Consider the following 25,411-nt stretch of genomic DNA (forward strand, 5'->3'; position numbering starts at 1 on the left):
TCCTCAGCTTGCTGTGGCTTCTAGAGGGTGCCCTGGGAATAACTGGAGGCCTGGAAAAATGACCTTGTGCATTGGGAGAGCGAAGATTTGTTCACAATGTTTTTGTAAAGCATGTGTGGATGTGACATTGTGCATGGGCATGTTTGTACTGTATACATGCACACAAAGAGGATGAAGACACACATAGGTGTATTGTGTATGTGTCTGGAGGTGGTAACACAACAGCCTGTATGTAAACCCCCTTCCCTGAGCTTGGGGCCCAGGCCCATCCCCCACAACATTGTCCAGGTGAGTATGAGCTGCTCTGCTCTCACACACTGTCCCTTATGTCTCCATCATGTGTTTGCCCTGGCCGTGCATGGCCCCAACAGGCACCACCTCACACTCTGCCCTCCTGAGACCTGGCACACGGGCCCTTGAAGATGCTGAACTGACAGACAGCAGGTGACAGCTTCCTAAGGGCCCCTGAGCATTGGAGAAGGCCCTACTGCTGTTGCCCAGCTTCCTGCCCTGGGGACAGGGCTCACAGTCACACAGCAGGCTCTGCCCGCACATTTCCCCCATAGCTGCCACCCTCCCAGGCCCAGGGGGAGGAAGCAGCACCCACGTGCTCAGCTGGGAAAACTGAGGATCAGAGAGGCAGAGGGATGTGCCCAGGGACGCTCAGTGGGTAGTGGCTGCACTGGGTCTTATTTTCCCAGTCCCTTCCTGGTCCCCTTTTCTCCCTCCATCATTGCTCACCTTCTCCCTGCTCCTCAGTGTCCCTGCCCAGGGCACTGAGGCTTCTTGATTTGAGAATTTTCAGTTTCTCTTCCTGTTTGTGTGTGACCTCAGAAATCCTCCTGCAGCACACACCGGAGGAGCCCAATGTGAGACCAGGGGCCAGCTTCCCTTTGCCCTCATTCCATGCCCATATCCTACAATGGTCACTTAGCCTGGAAGCTTCTCAGGAATTCACCTCTTTGAGCATCTTTGCCGCATGACTTCATTCAGGTCAATTCTGTTCCCACTTATGTGACCCATGTTTTCCTGACCAACCTTCAGACTTCTGTCCCACCCACTCCAGGGCCTGTGGGAGCCTCCAGGGTGGGCCATTTGGTCCTGATGGGGGTGAGTTGGGGAGGGGGCTTCCAATCTGGACTCCTGGGGCCAGAGCTCTGGGGGTGAAAGTGGCAATGGCTCTGTGGTCGGGGCTCTACCTGGGCTCCAGCTCTGCAGAGGGAGGTGGTGGCAGAGCTGAAGGGAACAATGGGAAACTAGGGTCTCAGGGATCACTGTGCTCTGTGTACTGTTCCCAAGTGCAGCCTAGAACCTTCTATCTCCACCCCAACATCAGCCTGAACTCCAGACTCACATGTCTAACTGCTACTCAACAGCTCTTCCTGAATGTCCAAATGTACACCTCAACACCCCACATGAGCATCAACTCCTTAATTTCCCTACCATACCTCCTCCTCCTTTTCCCATCACCCAGTCACAGGGGCTGTGAGCCCTGGAGGTGCTGTGGTTCAGCAGAAAGAGCAGGCACCGCTGGGGATTGAATCCTGTTTCTGTCTCTTAACTCGCTGTGTGTTGGTAAGAGGGGAAAGAGGAGAGGGGTAAGCATGTGTCCAGACCTTCTTGAGCTCCTACATAGGCCACAGAGGTGAACATCTCTTGCCCGAGGGCTCTCTGGGGCCTTAGGACACCTGTCATGGTGCAGGGCTGGCCCAGACTTTCCCTGACAGCACACAGGGTATGAGTAGCTGCCTTTAGGGCGGGTCTTAGAGGTAAAGGATCCTAAAGAGATAGAGGTGGTCAGAGCCCCAGAGGTCCTCCAACATCCCCTCCTTCTGCACATGGGGAAACTGAGGCCAGAGAGGACGTGACCTGTTTAAAGACTCTTAGTTGATCACGATCAGATTTGAGATTTGATTTCAGACAGTCTAACTGTCAGCCAGCAGGAAGCAGAGAGCATAATTTTACATCATTTGGAGCAAAATTTTCTTCCAGCAGTCAGCCCTGTCACATGATCACAAGGAAACCATCAGAAGATAGAGGGAGCCTCTAACGGAAGGCCTTACCTGCCGGCTGTGGGCCTTGCCATATCTCAGTTCAGTGACCAAGTGCTCATAGTTCCTGCTCAGAACACTGTACTCCATCTCCATACCAACCATCTCAATCCCAGAACTGAGCATGTCCTTTATGGGCCGAGGTCTGTACAGGTGGTCCAAGTGGTTGTTGACTTCATAGAAGTATTGTCCCACCACGTCCACGAGGAGCTCCCTTTTCACTACCCCTAAACCGGTGGGGGCGCCAGACTCAGAGTTCTCCCCTGGAATCAGACACACAAGTACCAGCAACTGCAGGGAGGCCAGGGAGGGAGAGAGGAGACACAGACAGGGAGGAAGGGCCAGGGGATCACACTATTGAGCTTGGTTCTGTCCCTTCACCAATCTGATTTTACTCCTTTTATTTAATAATTTTTCAAGCTAGGGATAATTTTTCAAACTAATGAATATTTTGAAGGCCAGAAGCTCCTATTGTTCTCCATTGTATGAATGGACATTATCTACCGTTATTGATCATTCTCCTTAATGAGACTTGGACACCAAGATACGTTGCTGGATTAATCTCTACGCACGTCCAGCTGAAGGGCATGGAGCTTGAGAGCTCCAAATGCTGATGAAGCCCAGCTTTGCTGAGGCTCATGGACCTCTTACCCTGCTGTGAGTAGACCCGAGGGACCACTGAGATGCCTCCAAGGATCATGGACAAAGGTGAGGTCAAGCACAGCTCAGGGAGAAATCAACACCGGTTCCCAGAGTGGCATCTGGCTTTGAATTGTTCTCATCATGGTAACAAATCTTTGGAAAGATATACTCTCAACCCCCTTACCTGGGGCAGCCAGGTGGATCACATAACCATCGCCCACATAGAGGGCCCAGTGCTGGTAGCCATTTCGGAAAATCTCAGTCAGGTCTCCAGGCTTGGGCTCTTCACGAAGCTGCAAGAGAACAGCCAGGGAAGGTGAGAGATTTCAGGGCAGTGGCAGAGGCCTGGCCTAGGAGCTGCAGCTCCGCCTAGGGATTTGCTTACTGATGCTCACCCCATGTAGAGCATGTGGGGGGTTGATGGGGGAAGAGACTCATTTCCCATTTGAGCTCCTAGTGTGCTGTAGCTTCTAGAGGTTTCCCTGCGAGTAAATGGAAGCCTGGAAAATGACCTTGTGCATTGGGAGAGTGAAGATTGTCCAGAATGTGTATGAAAGGCATGGGTGTGTATCTGTGTTTATTGTGCATGGATATGTTGTATGTTGCATGTACATGCACACACTAGGAAGCAGACACACATATACAGGTGTATTGTGTGTGTGTCTGGAGGGTGGTAATTCAAACCCATGTATGTAAAACCCCTTCCCTGAGAATGGGGCCCAGTCCCATCTCCCACAACATTGTCCAGGTGAGTCTGAGCTTCTCTGCTCTCACACACTGTCCCTCATGTCTCCATCATGTGTTTGCCCTGGCTGTGCATGCTCCAACAGCCACCACCTCACACTCTGCCCTCCCCAGCCCCGGCACATGGGCCCTGAATATTCTGAACTGACAGACAGCAGGTGACAGCTTCCTAAGGGCCCCTGAGCATTGGAGAAGGCCCTACTGCTGTTGCCCAGCTTCCTGCCCCGGGGACAGGGCTCACAGTCACACAGCAGGCTCTGCTGACACATTTCTCCCAAAACTGCCACCCTCCGAGGCCCAGGGGAAGGAAGTAGCACTCACGTGCTCAGCTGGGCAAACTGGGAACAGAGAGGCAGAGGGACTTGCCCAGGACCACTTAGTTGGCAGGGGCTGCTCTGGGTCTTCTCTGCCCCGTTCTTTTCAGGTCCCCTTTCCATTTCCTTCCCCCCCCCATTTCCCCCCCCCCTCCGTCCCCCACTCCTCAGTGTCCCTGCTCAGGGCACAACACTTCCTGATTTGAGATTTTTCAGTTTATCTTCTGTTTATCTGTGACCTCAGTAAACCTCCTACAGCGCTCACCCCAGGAGCCAATCTGAGACCAGGGCCAGCTTCCCTTTGACCTCATTTCATGTCCATATCCTACAATGGTCACATAGCCTGGAAGCTTCTCTGGAATTCATTTCTTAGTTCATCTTTTGCTCTTGACTTTATTCAGGGTCATCATATTCCAGATTATGTGACCCCACATTTTCCTGACCAATCCCCAGACTTCTGTTCCACCCACTCCAGGGCTGGCATGAGCCTCCATGGTGGGCCACTTGGTCCTGATGGGGGTAATAAGGGAGGGGGCTTCCTGCCTGGGCTCCTGGGGCAGAGCTCTGGGGGTGAAAGTGGGAATGGCTCTGTGGTCAGGGCTCTACCTGGGCTCCAGCTCTGCAGAGGGAGGTGGTGGCAGAGCTGAGGGGGACGATGGGAAACCATGGCCTCAGGGATCACTGTGCTCTGTGTACTGTTCCCAAGTGCAGCCTGGAAACTTCTATCTCCACCCCCACCTCAGCCTGAAACTCTACACTCACACGTCCAACTGCTACTCAACAGGTCCACCTGGATGGGTAACTGTTCACCTCAAAGACCCCACCTGAGCAAGAAATCCTTAGTTTCTATCTGCAACCTCCTCTACTTCCTGTCATTCCCCTCTATGGATAGATAACCCCATAATTGATCCTCCTGCCCTGGAGGTGCTGTGATTAAGCAGAAAGACCAGGGACCTCTGGGGTTTCAATCCTTACTATCTTGTGTTGAGAAATGGCAAGGAGGAAGGGGTTAAAGCTGAGCCAACATCTTATATTAATTTGGGTGGAGAGGGGAGGGGGCAGCACCCAGTTGTTCACATGGTGAAACTGAGGTATGGGGAGGAAGTTCCCTGTCAGAAGACTCTGAGGGGATTAGCAGAGGACCTAAGTTTTGGTCTCAGATGTGACTTCCAGCCAGTGGAACCGCAAGAGTCCATGTTTGCATCACTCAGGGTAATTTTTATTCTGGGTAGTTAGGTCCCTCATCCCCATCGCAAGGGAGCCCGCAGGGAGGGCCTTACCTGCCGGCCAATGGCCTTGCCATATCTCAGATCGGTGACAAAGTGCTCACTGTTTCTGCTCAGAACACTGTTCTCCATCTCATGACCAACCATCTCTTCCGCAGCAGTGAGCATATCCATTATGGGCCGAGGTTTGTACAGGTAGTCCAAGTGGTTGTTGACTTCATAGGAGCAGCTTTCCAACACTTCCTTGAGGAGCTGCCTTTTCACTACCCCTAAACTGGTGGGGGTGCCAGCCTCAGACTTCTCCCCTGGAATCAACACACTAGTATCAGCACCTGAAGGGAGGCGAGAGAGGGAGAGAGGACCCAAGGCAGGGAGGAAAGGCCAGGGGATCACACTATTGAGCTCTGGTGTCTGTCCCTTCACCAGTGTGATTGGAGAATTCCATCATTTTGCTCTTTCCCTTAAGGAGCTGTGAGTACTTTTCATGTCAATCAATGTTGTGATGGACAGTGGCTGCCACTGTGTTCCATTATATGAATGGACACCATCTAGTTGACCAGCTCCCTACTATTGGCTGGTCCAGAGCTTATCCATTGTAAACAATGATAGTAAATTGTATTTGTTCATCTTTGCATGTGTGGGTTTCAGAGAGAGCTCACAGTTTTTCTGGTCCCACTGGGTTTCAGACTCTGCTGTGCAAATTTCATACATTCCCTCATTATTCTCCTTTTGAACTTCATGGTAAAACTCTCATCTCCATTTTAGAACCTATAGTGGTCCCTGAGGCATCATCGGCCTTCTCTGGCCCAGCTCTGGCCACATGGAGAGGCCACACAGCGCTTCCAACTGATGGCCTCCAGTCCACTGAGCCCGGAGCCGGGATTTGCTCTCTAAGAGGAGGGAACTGAGAAGCATGCTAACCAGCAGGCTCCTTTGTGTGTGAGTCCCCAGGCTGATGCTGCACTTAGCACCGCCCTTGAGGAAGCACGACCTGCTCACTCCCACACAAGCAGGACCCGCTCCTCACACTCACCTCCCTGTTCCAAGCCTCCTAAGTGTCGTCTGGATTAGGGGGTTTTGCTTACTATTTGCCATCAATGCTGACAGTTTTTAACGCTGTCAGTGTAGGTGACAGCGCATAGGAACCTGGTCAGTTAAAAGGAGATTCTTGTGATCATGAGACGGTTTCTATCCAGCAAGAACGCAAATGCTTGCTGCCCGAGGTGTGGGTGCCATTGCTCTGCAGGGCACCAGCCCCTGTGCCTCCCAGTCCGCGATCTCATCGCAGCACCTTCCTGTCATAGACGGACACACGTGTGTGCCCTGCCCACTTCTCTGACTGCCTTTCATCCTGCTTCTGTTCTCCCTGTATTAAATCAGTGTCCAGGTGCTCGTGTGCGTGTGTGTGAGACTCTCTGTGACATGTGACCTGGGAGAGCTGCTGCGTGGGGGGTGTTCAGGAAACCCTCTTAGGATGCTCTGTATTGTGACATGCTCTGAGCACAGGACACAGCCTGAGAGGCAGTCTCTCCATGAGACCGGGACACCCAGACACGCTGCTGGTTTAGAGAGATCTGTCTGCTCGCCCAGCTACCGGCCCGAGCTGGACAGCATCCAATGTGGGTACAACTGGGCTTCCCTGGGGCCCACAGACCTCTGTGCCTGTGAGTCAGGACCCGAGAGACCACTGAGATGCCTCCAAGGAACATGAATTTACAGTGAGCACATGCACTGCCCAGCGAGAACCAACACAGGTTTCGAGGGTGGCTTTTGGCTTTGAATTGTTCTCATCATGGTAACAAATCTTTGGAAGTTACACTTTCTACCCCCTTACCTGGGGGAGCCAGGTGGATCACATAACCATCGCCCACATAGAGGGCCCAGTGCGAGGAGCGGATGCAGGAAATCTCAATCAGGTCTCCAGGCTCGGGCTCTTCACGAAACTGCAAGAGAACAGCCAGGAAGGTGAGGCAGAGTTCAGGGACCTGCAGAGGTGCAGCCTGGAGCTACAGCTCTGCCTGGGGATTTGCTTACTGATGTTCACCCCAAGGGAAGAGTGTGTGTGAGTGGAGGGGGGAGAAGAGGAGGAACTCATATCCCTTGTGAGGTCCTCAGCCTGCTGTAGAGGTTGCCCTGTGAGTAAATAGAGTCCTGGAAAAATGACCTTGTGCATTGGGACAGTGAAGATTTATCCAGAAGTGTAATGCATGTGTGTATTGTGCATAGATATGTCGTCTATTGCATGTATATGCACACACACAAGAATGCAGACATATATACACAGGTGTATTGTGTACATGTCTGGGTGGTGATAGCACAACAGCCTGTATGTAAATCCCCATCCCTGAGAATGGGGCCCAGGCCGGTCCCCGAGAACATTGTCCATGTGAGTCTGAGCTGCTCTGCTCTCACACACTGACCCTCCTGTCTTCATCATGTGTTTGCCCTGGCTGTGCATGGGCCCAACACCACCACCTCACACTCTGCCCTCCCCAGCCCCGGCACACGGGCCCTTGAAGATGCTGAACTGACAGACAGCAGGTGACAGCTTCCTAAGGGCCCCTGAGCATTGGAGAAGGCCCTACTGCTGTTGTCCAGCTTCCTGCCCTGGGGACAGGGCTCACAGTCACACACAGGCTCTGCCCACACATTTCCCCCATAGCTGCCCGCCTCCGAGGCCCAGGGGGAGGAAGCAGCACCCACGTGCTCGGCTGGGGAAACTGAGGATCAGAGAGGTAGAGGGATGTGCCGAGGGACACCCAGGTAGTGGCTGCTCTGGGTCTGCTCTGCCCCGTCCCTTCCTGGTTCCCTTTCCTCCCTCTGTTCCTGCCTAATGAACTTCCCTCTGCTCCTCAGTGTCCCTGCCCAGCGCACCACAGCTTCCTGAATAGAGAATTTTTACCCTTTCTTCTTGTTTGTGTGTGACCTCAGCAAACCTCCTGCAGCACTCTCCCCAGGAGCCAATCTGAGACCAGGGCCAGCTTCCCTTTGCCCTCATTCCATGCCCATACCCTACAATGGTCACTTAGCCTGGAAGCTTCTCTGGAATCCACCTCTTTGTTCATCTTTTCCCCATGCTTTTGTGTTCCCTATTATGTGATCTCATGTTTTCCTGACCAACCCCCAGGCTCTGTCCCACCCACTCTAGGGCCTGTGTGAGCCTCCATGGTGGGACCATTTCTGGTAATAGGACAGGATAGGTGAAGGAGCTTCCTGCCTGGGCTGCTGGGGCCAGAGCTCTGGGGTGAAAGTGGGAATGGCTCTGTGGTCTGGGCTCTACCTGGGCTCCAGCTTTGCAGAAGGAGGTGGTGGCAGAGCTGAGGGGGAGGGTGAAAAATCATGGCCTCAGGGACAACTGTGTTCTGCATACTGTTCCCAAGTGAACTGGAAACCTCTATTTCCACCACCACTTCAGACTGAAACTCTAAATTCATACATCCAACTGCTACTCAACTGCTGCTCAACCTCTCATGAGCATCAAATCTTTAATTTCTCTCCAAACCTGCTCCTCCTCTCCTCATTTTCCTCCATCCAGGCTGCCCATCACCCAGTCGCAGGGGCTGTGAGCCCTGGAGGTGCTGTGGTTCAGCAGAAAGAGCAGGGACCACTGGGGATTGAATCCTACTTGTGCCTCTTAACTCGCTGTGTGTTGGTAAGAGGGAAAGAGGAGAGGGGTAAGGCTGTGCCCAAATCTTACATAACATGTTCTTGAGCTCCTACATAGGCCACAGACCTGAGCATCTCTTGCCTGGGGGCTCTTGGGGGCCTTAGGACACCTGTCATGGTGCAGGGCTGGCCCAGACTTTCCCTGACAGCACTCAGGGCATCAGGAGATTCCTTTAATGTGTGTTTTAGAGGCAAAAGATTGTAAAGCAATAGAGGTGACCAGAACCCCAGAGGTCCTCCGAACATCCCCTCCGTTTGCACATGGGGAAACTGAGGCCAGAGAGGAAGTGACCTGTTCAAAGAGCCTGAGTGGATCAGGAACTGACCCGAGATTTGATCTCAGACATCCTAACTCCCAGTCTGCAGGAAGTGGTGAGCATAATTTTACATCATTTGGGTTAGTTTTTTCCTTTGGATGCAGAGGCCTGACACCGCCTCCCCAAAGAGACACCCAGAAGGTAGAGGGAGCCCACAAGGGCCTTACCTGCCGGCTGCTGGCCTTGCCGTATCTCAGATCGGTGACCAAGTGCTCATTGTCGCTCAGAACACTGTACTTCATCTCCTTACCAACCATCCCCTTCCCAGAGCTGATTATCTCATATATGGGCCGTGGTTTGTATAGTTGGTCCAACTGGTTGTTCACCTTATAGGAGCAGTTTTCCAGCACTACTGCAAGGTACTGCCTTTTCACCACCCCTAAGCCTGTGGGGGCGCCAGCCTCAGACTTCTCCCCTGGAATCAGACACATGAGTATCAGCACCTGCAGGGAGGCCAGGGAGGGAGAGAAGACGCAAGGCAAGGAGGAAGGGCCAGGGGATCACACTATTGAGCTCTGGTGTCTGTCCCTTCACCAATGTGATTGGAGGATTCACGGATTTTCCTCTTTTACTTAATGAGCTGTGACTACTTTCTCAAGCTAATGAGTACTGAGATGCTGAGTGGTGGCTACAGTGCTATGATATGAATGGACATCATCTAGTTGACCAATCCACTGTCATTGACCCTTCCCTTTTATGAGACTGTGGGCACTGAGAGACGCTGCTGTTTTATACTGTGTGCTCGCCCAGCTAACCGTCATGGAGCTGGAGACTGTCAGATGGTGCCCCAGCCGACTGTCAAGGGGCACACGAACATCTTTCCCTGGTGAGTCAGGACCTAAAGGACCACTGTGATGCCTCCAAGGGACACAGATGTAGGTGAACCCAAGCACTCACCAGGGAGAACGAAGACGGGTACCCACTGTGGCATTTGGCTTTGAATTGTTCTAGCCATGTTAACAGATCTTTGGAAAGTTACACTTTCCACTCCCTTACCTGGGGGAGCCAGGTGGATCACATAACCATCACCCACATAGAGGACCCAGTGGGAGGAGCCGATGTGAAAAATCTCAATCAGGTCTCCAGGCTTGGGCTCTTCACGAAACTGCAAGAGAACAGCCAGGAAGGTGAGACAGAGTTCAGGGAGCGGCAGAGGCCCAGCTGGGAACTAAAGCTTTGCCTGGGGATTTGCTTACTGATGTTCACCCCAATGGAAGAGTGTGTGTGTGTGTGTTGGGGGGGATGAGGGTGAGAACTCTTGTCCTCTGTGAGAACCTCAGCCTGCTATAACTCCTAGAGATTTCCTTGTGAGTAACTGGAATCCTAGGAAAATGTCCATATACATCGGGAGAGTAAAGATTTCTCCAGAATGTGTATGTAATGCAAGTGTATCTGTGTGTGTATTGTGCATGGATATGTTGTGTATTGCATGTACATGCACACACAGAGGGATACATACACACATATGTAGGTATATTGTGTGTGTGTCTGGAGGTGGTAACATAACAGCCTGTATGTAAAACCCTTCCCTGAGGCTGGGGCCCAGGCCCATCCCCCACAACATTGTCCAGGTGAGTCTGAGCTGCTCTGCTCTCACACACTGACCCTCCTGTCTCCATCATGTGTCAGCCCTGGCTGTGCATGGCCCCAACAGCCACCACCTCACACTTTGCCCTCCCCAGCCCAGGAACACGGGTCCTTGAAGATGCCAAACTGACAGACAGCAGGTGACAGCTTCCTAAGGGCCCCTGAGCATCGGAGAAGGCCCTACTGCTGTTGCCCAGCTTCCTGCCCCGGGGACAGGGCTCACAGTCACACAGCAGGCTCTGCCCGCACATTTCCCCCATAGCTGCCACCCTCCCAGGCCCAGGGGGAGGAAGCAGCACCCATGTGCTCAGTTGGGGAAACTGAGTATCAGAGAGGCAGAGGGACTTGCCTAGGACCACTCAGCTGGCAGGGGCTTCTCTGCGTCTTCTCTGCCCCATCCCTTCCTGGTCCCCTTTACTCCTTCCCTTGCTACTTCCTCCCTGCTCCTCAGTGTCCCTGCTCAGGATAGAAAAGCTTCCTGATTTGAGATTTTTCAGTTTATCTTTCTGTTTGTGCCTGACCTCAGCTAACCTCCTGCAGTGCTCACCCCAGGAGCCCAATCTGATACCAGGGGCCAGCTTCCCTTTGCCCTCATTCCATGCAATTATTCAACAATGGTCATTTAGCCTGGAAGCTTCTCCGGAATTCACTTCTTTGTTCATCTTTCCCCCATGACTTTATTCAGGGCCATCCTGTTCCCAATATGTGACCCCATAGTTTCGTGACCAACCCCTAGACTTCTGTCCCACCCACTCCAGGGCTTATGATCCTCCATGGTGGGGCCCTTTGGTCCTAATGAAGATAGATAAGGGAGGGGACTTCCTGCCTGGGTTTGGGGCCAGAGCTCTGGGTCTGAAAGTGGGAATGGTAGAGTCCTGCTTCTGCCTCTTTCTAGCGGTGTGTTTGTGACAATGAACTCAGAAGAGCAGAAAGTGGATGGGTTAAAGCTGAGCCCAGACCTTACATAACATGTTCATGAGCTGTCACATAGGCCACTGACCTTGAGTATCTTTTGCCCGAGGGCTCTCTAGGGCCTTAAGGACACCTGTCACGGTGCAGGGTTGGCCCAGACTTTCCCTGACAGCACACAGGGCATCAGGAGCTGCCTTAGGGTGGGTCTTAGGGGCGATGGATCCTAAAGGGAAAGTGCTGACCAGAGCACAGAGGTCCTCCAACATCCCTCTTTCTTCACATAGGGAAACTGAGGCCAAAGAGGAAGTGACCTGTTCAAAGACCCTGAGTGGATCAGGAACTGACCCAAGATTTGTTCTCAGATATCCTAACATCCACCAACCTCGAAGCAGAGATCATGCAGAGATCATATATTTGCATCATTTGTGGTAACTTTATCTTCTGGGTAGTCATCTCTGTCACCCCACCCTAAGCAGACCTCTAGAAGGGAGAGGGAGTCCCCCAGAAGGGCCTTACCTTCCGGCTGTAGGCCTTGCCATATCTCAGATTGGTGACCAAGTGCTCAGAGCTCCTGCTCAGAACACTGTACTCCATCTCCATACCAAACATCTCCTTCCCAGAATTGAGCATCTCCTTTATGGGCCGAGGTTTGTACAGGTGGTCCAAGTGGTTGTTGACCTGATAGAAGAAGTTTCCTACCACGTCCAGGAGGAGCTCCCTCTTCACCACCCCTAAGCCAGTGGATGTGCCAGCCTCCAAGTTCTCCCCTGGAATCAGACACAGGAGTATCAGCACCTGCAGGGAGGCCGGGAGGAGAGAGAGGAGACACAAGACAGGGAGGAAGGGCCAGGGGATCACACTATTGACCTCTGGTGTCTGTCCCTTCACCAATGTGATTGGAGGATTCACGGACTTCCCTCTTTTACTTAATGAGCTGTGACTACTTTTTCAGCTAATGAGTATTCTGCTGGTCAGGGGCTGCTATTGTGCTCCATGATATGAATGGACATCATCCAGTTGACCAATCTACCATCATTGATTCTTCTCCTTTATGAGACCGGGACACCCAGAGACGCTGCTGGTTTCATGAAATTTGTCTGCATGTACAGCTAAAGTGCCGGAGCTAGTAAGCTCCGAATACTGATGTGGCCTGTCTCCACTAGGGCCCTCCAACTTCTTTCCCTGCTGTGTGAGTGCCTGAGGATCACTAAGATGCGTCAACGGACATGGATGTAGGAGGAACCCCAGCACAGCTCAGGGAGAACCAACAGGGGTTTCCAGGATAGCATTTGGCTTTGAATTGTTCTCATCATGGTAACAAATCTTTGGAAAGTTACACTTTCAACCCCCTTACCTGGGGGAGCCAGGTGGATCACATAACCATCGCCCATATACAGGGCCCAGTGCGAGGAACCCATTTGGAAAATCTCAATCAGGTCTCCAGGCTTGGGCTCTTCACGGAGCTGCAAGCAAACAGCCAGGAAGGTGAGGCAGAGTTCACGGAGTGGAAGAGGCCCAGCTGGGAGCTGTGTTCCGCCTGGGGATTGGCTTACTGCTGCTCACCCCCTGGGAAGCATGTGTGTGTTTGGGGGGACTCATGTCCCTGTGAGGTCCTCAGCCTGCTGTAGCTTCTAGAGGTTGCCCTGTGGGTAACTGGAAGCCTGGAATTATGTCCTTGTACACTGGCAGGGAAGATTTGTCCAAAATATGTGTGTAATGCATGTGTGTCTGTGTATTATGCATGGATATGTTGTGTTTTGGTGCACATACACACAAATAGGGATGCAGACACGCATATGCAGGTGTATTGTATATGTGTCTGAGGGGTAATAACATAACACCCTGTACGTAAACCCCTTCCCTGAGGCTGGGGCCCAGGCCCATCCTTCACAACATTGTCCAGGTGAGTCTGAGCTTCTCTACTCTCACACACTGACCCTCATGTCTCCATCATGTGTTTTCCCTGGCTGAGCATGGCCCCAACAGCCACCACCTCACACTCTGCCCTCCAAAGACCCAGGCACACGGGCCCTTGAAGATGCCAAACTGACAGACAGCAGGTGACAGCTTCCTAAGGGCCTCTGAGCATTGGAGAAGGCCCTACTGCTGTTGTCCAGCTTCCTGCCCTGGGGACAGGGCTCACAGTCACACACAGGCTCTGCCCACACATTTCCCCCAAAACTGCCACCCTCCCAGGCCCAGAGGAAGGAAGCAGCACCCACGTGCTCAGCTGGGGAAACTGAGGGTCAAAGAGGCAGAGGGACTTGCCCAGGACCACTCAGCTGGTAGTGGCTGCTCTGGGTCTTCTCTGCCCCGTCCCTAACTGGTCCCCTTCCCTCCCTGCCTTTCTCACCTCCTCCTTTCTCCTCAGTGTCCCTGCCCAGGGACTGCAGCTTCCCGATTTGAGATTTTTCAGTTTATCTTTCTGTTTGTGCCTGACCTCAGCAAACCTCCTGCTGCGCTCACCCCAGGAGCCCAATCTGAGACCAGGGACCAGCTTCCCTTTGCTCTCATTCCATGCCAATATCCAACAATGTTCATTTAACCTGGAAGCTTCTGGAATTTATTTATTTGTTCATCTATCCTCCTTATTTTATTCAGGGCCATCTCATTCCAGACCCCATGTTTTCCTGACCAATCCCCAGACTTCTGTCCCACTCTCTCCAGGGCCTGCGTGAGTCTAATGGTGGGGCCACTTGGTTCCTCTGGCCAGAGCTCTTGGGGTAAAAGTGGGAATGGCTCTGCAATCGGACTCTACCTGGGCTCCAGCTCTGCAGAGGGAGGTGGTGGCAGAGATGAGGGGGACAATGGGAAACCATGACCTCAAGGAACCCTGTGCTCTGTGTACAGTTCCCAAGTGCAGCTTGGAAACATCCATTTCCAGCCCCACTCAGCCTTGAACCTCAGACTCAAATGTGCAACTGCCACTCAACAGATACACCTGGATGTTTAACTGATCACCTCAACACCCCTCATGATCAACAAATCCTTAATTTCCCTCCCAAACCTCCTCCTTCTCTCATCCTCCTCCATCAACGCTGCCCATCACCCAGTCACAGGGGCTGTGAGCTCTGGAGGTGCTGTGGTTCAGTAGAAAGAGCAGGGACCACTGGGGATTGAATCCTGCTTCTGCCTCTTAACTCGCTGTGTGTTGGTAAGAGGGAAAGAGGAGAGGGGTAAGACTGTGCTTAGATCTTGCATAACATGTTCTTGAGCTGTTACATAGGCTACTGACCTGAGTATTTCTTGCCTGAGTGCTCTCTGGGGCCTTAGGACACCTGTCATGGCCCAGTTTTGGCCCAGACTTTCCCTGACAGCACACAGGGCATCAAGAGCTGCCTTTAGGGCGGAACTTAGAGACAAAGATCCTAAAGGGACAGAGATGTCCAAAGCCCCAGAGTTCCTCCAACATCCCCTCCTTCTGAACATGGGGAAAATGAGGCCAGAGAGGAAGTGACCTGTTCAAAGACCCTGAGTGGATCAGGAATAATCCTGAGATTTGATCTCAAACATCCTAATGCCTAGCCAGCAGGAAGCATGGAGCATAATTTTACATCATTTGGGGTAGTTTTTTCTTCTGGATTCCGAGGCCTGACATTTCTTATCCAAGCAGACCTTCAGAAGGGAGAGGGAGCCCCCCACAGAGGGCCTTACCTGCCGGCTGTTGGACTCTCCATATCTCAAAATGGTGACAAAGTGTTCACTGTTCCTGCTCAGAACACTGTACTCCGTCTCCTTACCAACCATCTCCTCCGCAGACCTGAGCATCTCCTTTACAGGTCGTAGTTTGTACAGACTGTCCAAATAGTTGTTAACTTTATAGGAGCTGTTTTCCACCACGTCCAGGAGGAGCTGCCTTTTCACCACCCCTAAGCCGGTGGGGGCTCCAGCCTCAGACTTCTCCCCTGGAATCAGACACACGAGTATCAGCAACTGCAGGGAGGCCAGGGAGGGAGAGAGGAGACAGAAGACAGGGAGGAAGGACCAGGGGATCACACTATTGAGCTCTGGTATCTGTCACTTCACCAATGGGATTAGAGGATTCACGATTTTACTCCTTTACTTAATGAGCTGACTACTTTCTCACGCTAATGAATACTGTGATGCTCAGTGATAGCTATTGTGCTCCATAATGTGAATGGACATCATCTAGTTGACCAATCTACCGTCATTGATCCTTTTCCTTTATGAGACTGTGGACACACAAGATACTGCTGGTTTAATGAAATCTGTCTGCACACCTAACTGAAGGTCATAAAGCTGGAGAGCATCCAATAAGGGCACAGCCTGGCTTCCCTGGGGTCCAAGGACCACTTTCCCTGCTGAGTCAGGACCCAAAGGACCATTGAGATGCTTTTAAGAGACATGATGTACCATGTACACAAGCACAGTCAGGGAGGACCGACATGGGTTCCAGGGTGGCATTTGGCTTTGGATTGTTCTCATCATGGTAACAAATCTTTGGAAAGTTACATTTTCAGCCCCCTTACCTGGGGGAGCCAGGTGGATCACATAACCATCGCCCTCATAGAGGACCCAATAGGAGGAGCCGATGTGTAAAATCTCAATCAGGTCTCCAGGCTTGGGCTCTTCAAGGAGCTGCAAGAGAACAGCCAGGAAGGTGAGACAGAGTTCAGGGAGCTGCAGAGGCCCAGCTGGAAACTAAAGCTTCACCAAAGCATTTGCTTACTGATGTTCACCCCATGGGAAGAATGTGTGTGTGTGTGTGTGTGTGTGTGTGTGTGTGTGTGTGTGGCAGGGCGGGGGTGTTTTGGGGGACTCTTGTCTCCTGTGAGGTCCTCAGCCTGCTGTTGCTTCTAGAGACTAACCTCTGAGTAACTGGATGCCTGGAAAAATGACCTTATACTTTGTGTGAGGGAAGGTGTGTGCAATACATGTGTGCATATGTGTATTGTGCATGGATATATATGCTTTTTACAATATCCTACCTAATAAAAGAGTAATAAGCAAATTGGCCATCACTCCAACACACAAGATGGCTGCCCCATGTGGGCACAAGATGGCTGCCACTACATGGCCAGCAGGGGAGGGACCAGGCCTGAAAGGGATGACAGTTGTGGGCAATCAAGCCTGCAGGGGAGGGCAGTTAGAGATGACCAGGCCTGCAGGGGAGGGCAGTTATGGATGACCAGGCCTGCAGGGTGGGGGAGCAGTTAGGGGCAATCAGGCTAGCAGGGGAGTAGTTAGGCATCAATCAGGCTGGCAAGCAGAAGCGTTTAGGAGTAATCAGGAAGGCAGGCAGGTGAGCAGTTGGGATCCAGCAGTCCTGGATTCTGACAGGGATGTTTCAGATTGAAGTGATGCAGGCTGGGGTAAGGGACACACACCACCGTGCAGGAATTTCATGCACCGGGCCTCCAGGACAAAATAAATCTATTACCAGATTGTAGATACAACATAATTAGCTATTTGTGTGCAATAAACATTAATATTTCAAGAAAAAAGATTTTAAGTATAATATTACCAAAACTGTACTTATATAGTCCCAGTATAATATCACAAAAGTTGTAGGAAATATTCATAATCTGCAAATAACCAGATTACTTCAATGATATTCTAAAATATATTTTTCTCTGGCTCTATTTTTATCAGTTTATGCTGTTCATTATATTCCACAAATGAGTGAGATCATGTGACATTTATTTTTCTCTGGCTTATTTCACTTAATATAATGCTCTCCAATTCCATCAATGCTGTTGCAAATGGTAAGAGTTCCTTCTTCTTTACAGCAGCAAAGTATTCCACTGTGTAGATGTTCTACAGTTTCTAATCCAGTCATCTGATGATGGGCACTTAGGCTGTTTCCAAATCTTAGCTATGGTGAATTGTGCTGCTATAAACATAGGGGTGCATATATCCTTTTTGATTGGTGTTTCTGATTTCTCAGAATATATTCCTAGAAATGGGATTCCTGTGTCAAATCGAATTCCAACTTTAATTTTTTTCAGGAAACTCCATACTCTTTTCTACAGTGGCATACTCTTTTCTGCACCAGTCTGCATTCCCACCAGCAGTGCATGATGGTTCCTTTTTCTCCGCAACCTCGCCAACACTTGCTGGTTGTTGATTTGTTGATGGTAGCCATTCTGACAGGTGTGAGATGGTACCGCATTGCTGTTTTTGATTTGCATCTCTCAGATGATTAGTGCCTTTGAACATATTTTTATATATTTCTTGGTCTTCCTTATGTCTTTTTTCGAAAAGTATCTATTTAGGGCCATTGCCCATTTTTTTATGGGGTTGTCTTCCATTTGTTAACTTGTATGAGTTTTCTGTAAATGTTGGAGATTAAACCTTATCGGTGATAACATTGACAAATATGTTCTCCCATGCAGTGGGCTTTCTTGTTGTTTTGTTGATGGTTTCTTTTACTGTACAGAAGCTTTTTATTTTGATGTAGTCCCATTTGTTTATTTTCTCCTTAGTTTTCATTGCCCTAGGCGCTGTATCGGTAAAGATATTGCTATGGCATATGTCTGCTATTTTGTTGCCTATGGAGCCTTCTAAGATTTTTATTGTTTCCCATCTTGCATTTAGTCTTTATCCATTTTGAGTTTATTTTTATGTATGATGTAAGCTGGTAGTCTAGCTTCATTATTTTGCATGTATCTGTCCAATTTTCCCTACACCATTTATTGAAGAGACTATCTTGTCTCTATTGTATGCTCTTGCCTCTGTCAAATCTTAATTAAGTAAATGGCTTGGATTGATTTCTGGGTTCTATGTTCGGTTCCACTGGTCTATATGTTTGTTCTTGTGCCAGTTTTACCAGGAAGTTTTGAGAACAGTGGCTTTGTAATATAGCTTGATATCTGGTATTGTGATCCCTCCAATTTTGTTCTTCTTTCTCAGGATTGCTGTGGCTATTTGGGGTCTTTTTTAATTCCATATAAATATTTTTGAGAATACAAGATACTGATGGCCTGTGAAATATGCCATCAGTATCTTAATGGGGATAGCATTGAATCTAAGGACTGCTTTGTGTAGTGTGGACATTTTAATGATGTTTATTCTACCAATCCATGAACACATATTCTTCCATTTGCTTATGTCTTCCTCTAGCTCTCTTTTCAACATCCTGTAGTTTTCTGAGTTCAGGTCTTTTACCTCCTTAGTTAAGTTTATTCCTGGGTATCTTAATTTTTTGTTGAAATGGTAAATGGGATTATGTTTTTAGTTTCTATTTTGGTAAGTTCATTATTGATGTATAAAAAAGCCATCGATGTTTAGGTGTTAATTTTGTATCCTATTACATTGCTGAATTCATTTATTAAATATAATAGTTTTTTTTATGGAGTCTTTAGGGTTTTCTAGTGTTCTATGTACAATATCATGTCATCTTTGAATAACAACAGTTTTACTTCTTTTCCAGTTTAGATGCCTTTTATTTCTCCTTCTTGTGTGATTGCTATAGCTAGCACTTCCAGTACTATAAGAACAGGAGTGATGCAAGTGGGCATCCTGACTTGTTCCTGTTCTTAGGGGAAATGGTTTTAGCTTTTTCCCATTGAGTATGATGTTGGCTGTAGGTTTGTCATATATGACCTTTATCGTGCTGAGATATACTCCTTCTATTCCCACTTTGCTGAGAGTCTTTATCAAAAATGGGTGTTGGATTTTTTCAAATGCTTTCTCTGTGTCTATTGATATGATCATGTGATTTTTTTTGTCTTTCAATTATGTGATGTATTAGGTTATTGATTTGTGAATATTGTACCGGCTTGCATCCCTGGAATAAATCCCAGTTGATCATGGTGGATAATCTTTTTAGTATATTACTGGGTGTAATTTGCTAATTTTTTTTTTTTTTTTAGGTATGCCTGTAGTGATGTGAACTTCCCTCTCAGGGCTGCTTTTGCTGTGTCCCAGAGATGTGGGGTTGTTTTGTGTTCATTTTCATTTGTTTCCAGGAAATTTCTTCTTTCTTTCTTGACCTCATTGGTAATCCATTCATTGTTTAATAACATTCTATTTAGCCTCCATGTCCTTGAATGTTTTGGGGTGTTTTTACTGTAGTTGATTTTTAATTTCATTCCACTGTAATCTGAGGAGATGCTTGATATGATTTCAGTCTTCTTGAACTTGTAGAGGCTTCTTTTGTGTCCTAAAATGCTGTCTATATTTGTGAATGATCCATGTGCACTTGAGAAGAATTTGTGTTCTGCTGCATTGGGTGATATGTTCTATAAATGTCAGTTAAATCCATCTGATCCAGTGTGTCCTTTAGAGTCTCTGTTTTTTTGTTAAGTTTTTTTCTGGACGATCTATCAAGGGAAGTCAGCAGGGTGTTAAAGTCCCCTACTATGACTGTATTGTTGTTGATCAATCTATTAAAGTCCTCTACAAGTTTAATATATTTAGGTGCTCCTATATTGGGTGCATATATGTTTGCCAGGTTATATCCTGTTGTATTAATCCCTTTAGTATTATGTAGTGACCTTTGTTGTCTCTTGTGATGGCCTTCATTTTAAAATCTATTTTGTTGGATATGAGTATTGCCACTCCAGCTTTTTTTTCTTTTCCATTTGCATGGAAAAATATTTTTCCATCCTTTCACTCTCATCCTTTGTGTGTCTCTTGTTTTGAGGTGGGTCTTTTGTAGACAGAATATAGTTTGGCCATGTTTTTGTACCCATTTAGCTACACTATGCCTTTTGATGGAAGCAATTAACCCATTTACATTTAGGGTTATAATTGATAGGTACTTATTTATTGCCATTTTAATTTTGTATGGCTAGGTTTCTCTCTCTTTTTTCTCATTATAGCAGTCCCTCTAGCATTTCTTGTAATGCTGGCTTGGTGATGAACTCCTTTAGCCTTTTTTTTTTTTTGTCTGGGAAGTTCTTTATTTCGCCATCTATTTGAATGATAGCCTTACTGGATATAGTAATCTTGGTCTCAGATGCTTGCTTTCCATTAACTTGAGTTCTACATGCCATTCCCTTCTGGCCTGTAGCGATTCTGATGAGAAATCAGTTGTCAGCTTTATGGGAACTCCTTTGTAGATAACAGCTTTCTCTTGCTGCCTTTAAGATTCTCTCTTTGTCTTTAATTTTTGCATTTTAATTATGATATGTCTTGTCATGGGCCTGTTTGGGTTCTTTTTGCTTAGGGTTCTCTGTGTCTCCTGAACTTGTGTGACATTTTCCTTTATGAGGTTAGGGAAGTTTTCTGCTCTACACCACTCAATCTCTAGTGCAGGACAGTGCTAAAGGCTATTTCTTCAAACATGTTCTCTATTCCTCTCTCCCTTTCTGCCTCTTCTGGCACACCTGCTTCTCCTAATATTGTTATGTTTCACATTGTCCCACAGCTCCCTTAAGCTTCCTCCTATTTTTTAATTGTTTTCTCTTTTTGGTTTTCTAATTGAGTGATATTTTCAACTCTGTCTTATAATTTGTTGATTGAATCCTCAGCTTTTCCTAATTTCCTATGTATTCCTTCCAATGTGTTCTTTATTTGTGTTATGTCGTTCTTTATCACAAACTGTTCTTTTTTCATAATTACTATATCTTTTTTTATGCTGTTCAGCATCTTCACCATCATTACTCTGTACTCTGTTTCAGATAAATTTCTTATCTCTGCTTCATTTATCCGTTCTTCTGGAGAATTCTCTAGTTCTTTCATTTGGGAGTTGTTTCTTTGTCTCTTCATTTAGGCTGTCTCTCTGGGTTTGTGACCCTGTATCGGTAGATCCTCTATACCCGTAGTCGGCAAACTGTAGCTCGCGAGCCAAATGCAGCCCTTTGGCCCCTTGAGTATGGCTCTTCCACAAAATACCTTGGCCTGGGCGAATCTATTTTGAAGAAGTGGTATTAGAAGAAGTTTAAGTTTTAAAAATTTGGCTCTCTAAAGAAATTTCAATCATTGTACTGTTGATATTTGGCTCTGTTGATTAATGAGCTTGCTGACCACTGCTCTATACTAAGGATGTCAAACTCAAAGGCTAACGTGGGCCAAATAAACAAGGTTTAAGTTTATGTGGGCCACGAAAAAACAAAAGCTTCATTTTCATAGAAACGTAGGTTTATTTTGATAGAAATATACTGAATACAAAGGGCTGAAACAAATAAGTAATAGTTAACAAAATAATAGAACATTTTAATAAAATATAATATTTTTTTTCTTGAACATTCCCTTAGCAGACATGGAATTACTGCACGAATTAATAAGTATAACACAAATAAACCTATTTTTCTTGTTCTCCAAAAGTGAATATTTTCTGTTTTACACACCAAACAAGTCAGTATAAGACAAATGACGTGGCAATCGTTTGCTAAAATATTTGCTGCTAGTATTATTGGAGAGAAAAGGTGTGCCTGCATGAAAGGCACATAAGGGAAATGGATACAACATGATTATAATAATCAGTCATTAGTGAACATTGGAGTTTGTTACTAATAATTATGTATAACAGAATATTGTAAAAATTAAGTTACAAAATGTTTATTAAAATGTTTCTTATGTCCTGGCCAGTTTGGCTTGGTGGATAGAGCATCAGCCTGCAAACTTAAGGGTCCCAGGTTTGATTCTGGTGAAGGGCACATGCCCTGGTTGTCAGCTCGGTCCCCAGTAGGGGGCATGCAGGAGGTAGCCGATCAATGATTCTCTCTCCTCATTGATGTTTCTCTTTCTCTCTCCCTCTCCCTTCTCTCTGAATTCAATAAGTAAATATATTTTTTAAAAATGTTTCTTACATACCAATATATTGGGTGGGCCACAAAAATATTCGTTGTGGGCCCTGAGTTTGACATGCATGCTCTACAGCACTCAATCTCTAGTGCAGGACAGTGCTAAAGGCTGTTTCTGACTAATTAGATCAGGCAAATACTCAAAGCCTTCAGAGACTGCCTCTTTTTACAGCAGCAGTTCTCAACCTGGGGGGTCTCAACCCCTTTGGGGATAGAACGACCCTTTCACAGGGCTCATCTAAGACATCCTGCATATCAGATATTTACATTATGATTCATAACAGTAGCAAAATTATAGTTATGAAGTAGCAACAAAAATAATTTTATGGTTGGTGGTCACCACAACATGAGAAACTGTATTAAAGGGTGGAGGCATTAGGAAGGTTGAAAACCAGGTCCTACAGCCTGATAGGATTCAGACTTGAATTGACTCCCCTTCCCCCCCCCCCCCCCCCTCAGGGAATCATCCTCAGATGTGACAAGTGTTGTTTTTGTTTTTTTCCCCAACAGGGTGTGGCACTTGCTTCTGCCTGGAGGCTAACTGTTATTTTTAAGCTCTTAAGTGGCCTCTGGGCAAAGTATTTTCTAATAAGATGTGTCAACTGTCTTTTCCCAGGCAAGGGAAATGTCAATGTGGGGACCATGTCCTCTGCTGCTTGAGGGAATGACTCAGCCCAAGAAACTTGGAGTGTCTGCCTTCTGAGCTCTACTCCCCAAGTGTGCAGTCCTGGCTTCTGCTCTGATAGCCCCAGTACATTTCACCCTCCCTCTGCCAAAGCACAAGATACGTGACCCCATAGGTAATTTTGTATATTGGCCCTTTAAGAGGGTGCTGAATTTACACCTGTCACTTCCTGGCACACAGCATCCCACTGCTTTTCACAGCCAGATGTTATGTGGGTACTCTTCTCAGTTTTGGTACTCTCTGCTAGAGGGCTCAGCTTGAGGATTAGATCCCAGAGTTCTCAGAGGCACCCCCCACAGCTGAGATATCTCTCCAGAACTTCAGTTGCTGTCTATGGGCACAGGTTAGCACTTTTGCTCCTCTGTCCCTCCTACCAGTCTCTATGCAGTTACCACTTAAAGTGCTCAAATATCAGAGTTCTCTCCTGTGACATTTCCATTGATTATTCAGCAAGTTTTTCTGTATTTTAGTTGTAATTCCAGTTTGTTCCTAGGAGAGTCTCCATGCAGCATCCACTTATTATGCTACCATTTTCTCTCACCTGAGGAATTCTTAAATTTAGGAGAGTGATCTATTGTATTTATGTGACACCTTATCTAAGAGGAAAATGTTCTGGGCATGGATATGTTGTGTTGTGTGTACATGCACACACACTAGGATGCAGACATGCATATGCAGGAGTATTGCACATGTGTTTGGAGGATAATAACACAACAGCCTGTATGGTAACACCGTTAACTGAGACTGAGCACAAGCCCCAACACCAACAACACTCACTATATCCAGGTGAGTCTGAGCTTCTCTGCTCTCACACACCCATGTTTCCATCATGTATTGCCCTGGCCAAACAAGGAACACCTTAGACTCTTCTCTCTTCAACATGGGCCCTCAAAGATGCTAAACTAACAGACATCAGGTGAAGCATCCTAAGGGCACCTGAGCATTGGAGAAGTCCCTACTGCTGTTGCCCAGCTTCCTGCCTTGAGCCTAGGGCTCACAGTCACACAGCGAGATCTGCTGGCACATTTCCCACCATAACTGCCACCCTCCCAAGCCCATAGAAAGGAATCACCACCCCTTGATCAGCTGGAGAAACAGAGGATCAGAGAGGTAGAGGGACTTGCCCAGGGACTTTCAGCTGGCAGTTGCTGCCCTAGATTTTCTCTGCCCCGTCCCTACCTGGTCTCATTTCCTCCCTCCCTTCCAGCCTTATTACCTCCTCCCTGCTCCTCACTGTACCCACCATGGGCACTGAAGATTCCTGTGTGAGAATATTTCAGTTTATCTTCTGTTTGTATCTGACCTCAGCAAATCTCCTGCAGTGCTCACTCCAGGAGCCTATACAGAGACCAGGGGCCAGCTTCCCTTTGCCCTCATTCCATGCCAATATCCAACAATGGTCACTTAGGCTGGAAGCTTCTCTGTATTCCACTTCTTTGACCATCTTTCCCCCATGACTTTATTCAGGGCCATCCTATTCCCAATTATGTGACCCCATGTCTCCTGGCCAAGCCCCTCACTTCTGTCCCACCCACTCCAGGCTCACAGCCTCCATGATGGGCCACTCAGTCCTGATGAAGGTAGATAAGGAAGGGACTTCCTGCCTGGGCTCCTGGGGCCAGAGCTCTGGGGGTGAAAGTGGGAATGGCTCTGTGGTCGGGGCTCTACCTGGGCTCCAGCTCTGCAGAGGGAGGTGGTGGCAGAGCTGAGGGGGACGATGGGAAACCAGGGCCTCAGGGATCACAGTGCTCTGTGTACTGTTCCCAAGTGCACCCTAGAAACTTAGATCCCCAGGCCCACCTCAGCCCTGAATTGCAGACTCACATCCAACTGTTACTCAACAGCTCTATCTGGATGTCTAACTGGTCATCTCATTACCCCACATGAGCATCAAATCCTTAATTTCCCTCCCCAAACTGCTCCTTCTCTCATTTTCTTCCATCCAGGCTGCCCATCACCCATCAGAGGGGCTGTGAGCCTGAGCCCTGGAGGTGCTGTGGTTCAGCAGAAAGAGCAGGGACCACTAGGGATTGCATCCTGCTTCTGCCTCTTAACTCGCTGTGTGTTGGTAAGAGGGAAAGAGGAGAGGGGTAAGGCTGTGCCCAGATCTTACATAACATGTTCTTGAACTCTCACATAGGCCACAGATATGAGCATCTCTTACCTGAGGGCTCTCTGGGGCCTTAGGACACCTGTCATGGTGCAGGGCTGGCCCAGACTTTCCCTGACAGCACACAGGGCATCAGGAGCTGCCTTTAGGATGGGACTTAGAGACAAAGGATCCTAAAGGGATAGAGGAGCCCAGAGCCCCAGAGGGCCTCCAACATCCCCTTCTTCTGCATATGGGGAAACTGAGGCCAGAGAGGAAGTGACCTGTTCAAAGAGCCTGAGTGGATCAGGAATGAACCTGAGATTTCTTCTCAGACATCCTAACAGCCAGCCGGCAGGATGCAGGGAGCATAATTTTGCATCATTCAGGGTAATTTTTTCTTTTGGATGCACAATGCTGTCACTCCCACCCAGTCAGACCCCTAGAAGAGCATGGGAGCCCCCAG

At 48.2% G+C, this 25,411-nt stretch overlaps 1 protein-coding gene across 17 annotated transcripts in view; it reads right to left on the bottom strand.

Moving 5' to 3' along the window:
- LOC311628517 (uncharacterized protein) overlaps positions 1 to 25,411 on the bottom strand; it is a 130,308-nt gene that overhangs the window by 89,896 nt on the left and 15,001 nt on the right. For 11 of the 17 annotated variants that reach the window (XM_084895739.1, XM_084895745.1, XM_084895741.1 and 8 more), the window contains 10 exons: positions 15,950 to 16,058; positions 15,114 to 15,364; positions 12,814 to 12,922; positions 11,976 to 12,226; positions 9,957 to 10,065; positions 9,128 to 9,375; positions 6,812 to 6,920; positions 5,032 to 5,282; positions 2,878 to 2,986; positions 2,064 to 2,314 (listed from right to left, as the gene is read on the bottom strand). In XM_084895739.1, the coding sequence (XP_084751865.1) occupies positions 2,064 to 2,314; positions 2,878 to 2,986; positions 5,032 to 5,282; positions 6,812 to 6,920; positions 9,128 to 9,375; positions 9,957 to 10,065; positions 11,976 to 12,226; positions 12,814 to 12,922; positions 15,114 to 15,364; positions 15,950 to 16,058 (1,797 nt within the window). The remainder of the gene's footprint in view (positions 1 to 2,063; positions 2,315 to 2,877; positions 2,987 to 5,031; positions 5,283 to 6,811; positions 6,921 to 9,127; positions 9,376 to 9,956; positions 10,066 to 11,975; positions 12,227 to 12,813; positions 12,923 to 15,113; positions 15,365 to 15,949; positions 16,059 to 25,411) is intronic. The other 6 variants (XM_084895737.1, XM_084895742.1, XM_084895730.1 and 3 more) reach the window with 6 other exon arrangements.

This window comes from Pipistrellus hanaki, assembly GCF_964339955.1.
Source record: "Pipistrellus hanaki genome assembly, chromosome: 9".
Taxonomy (NCBI): domain Eukaryota; kingdom Metazoa; phylum Chordata; class Mammalia; order Chiroptera; family Vespertilionidae; genus Pipistrellus; species Pipistrellus hanaki.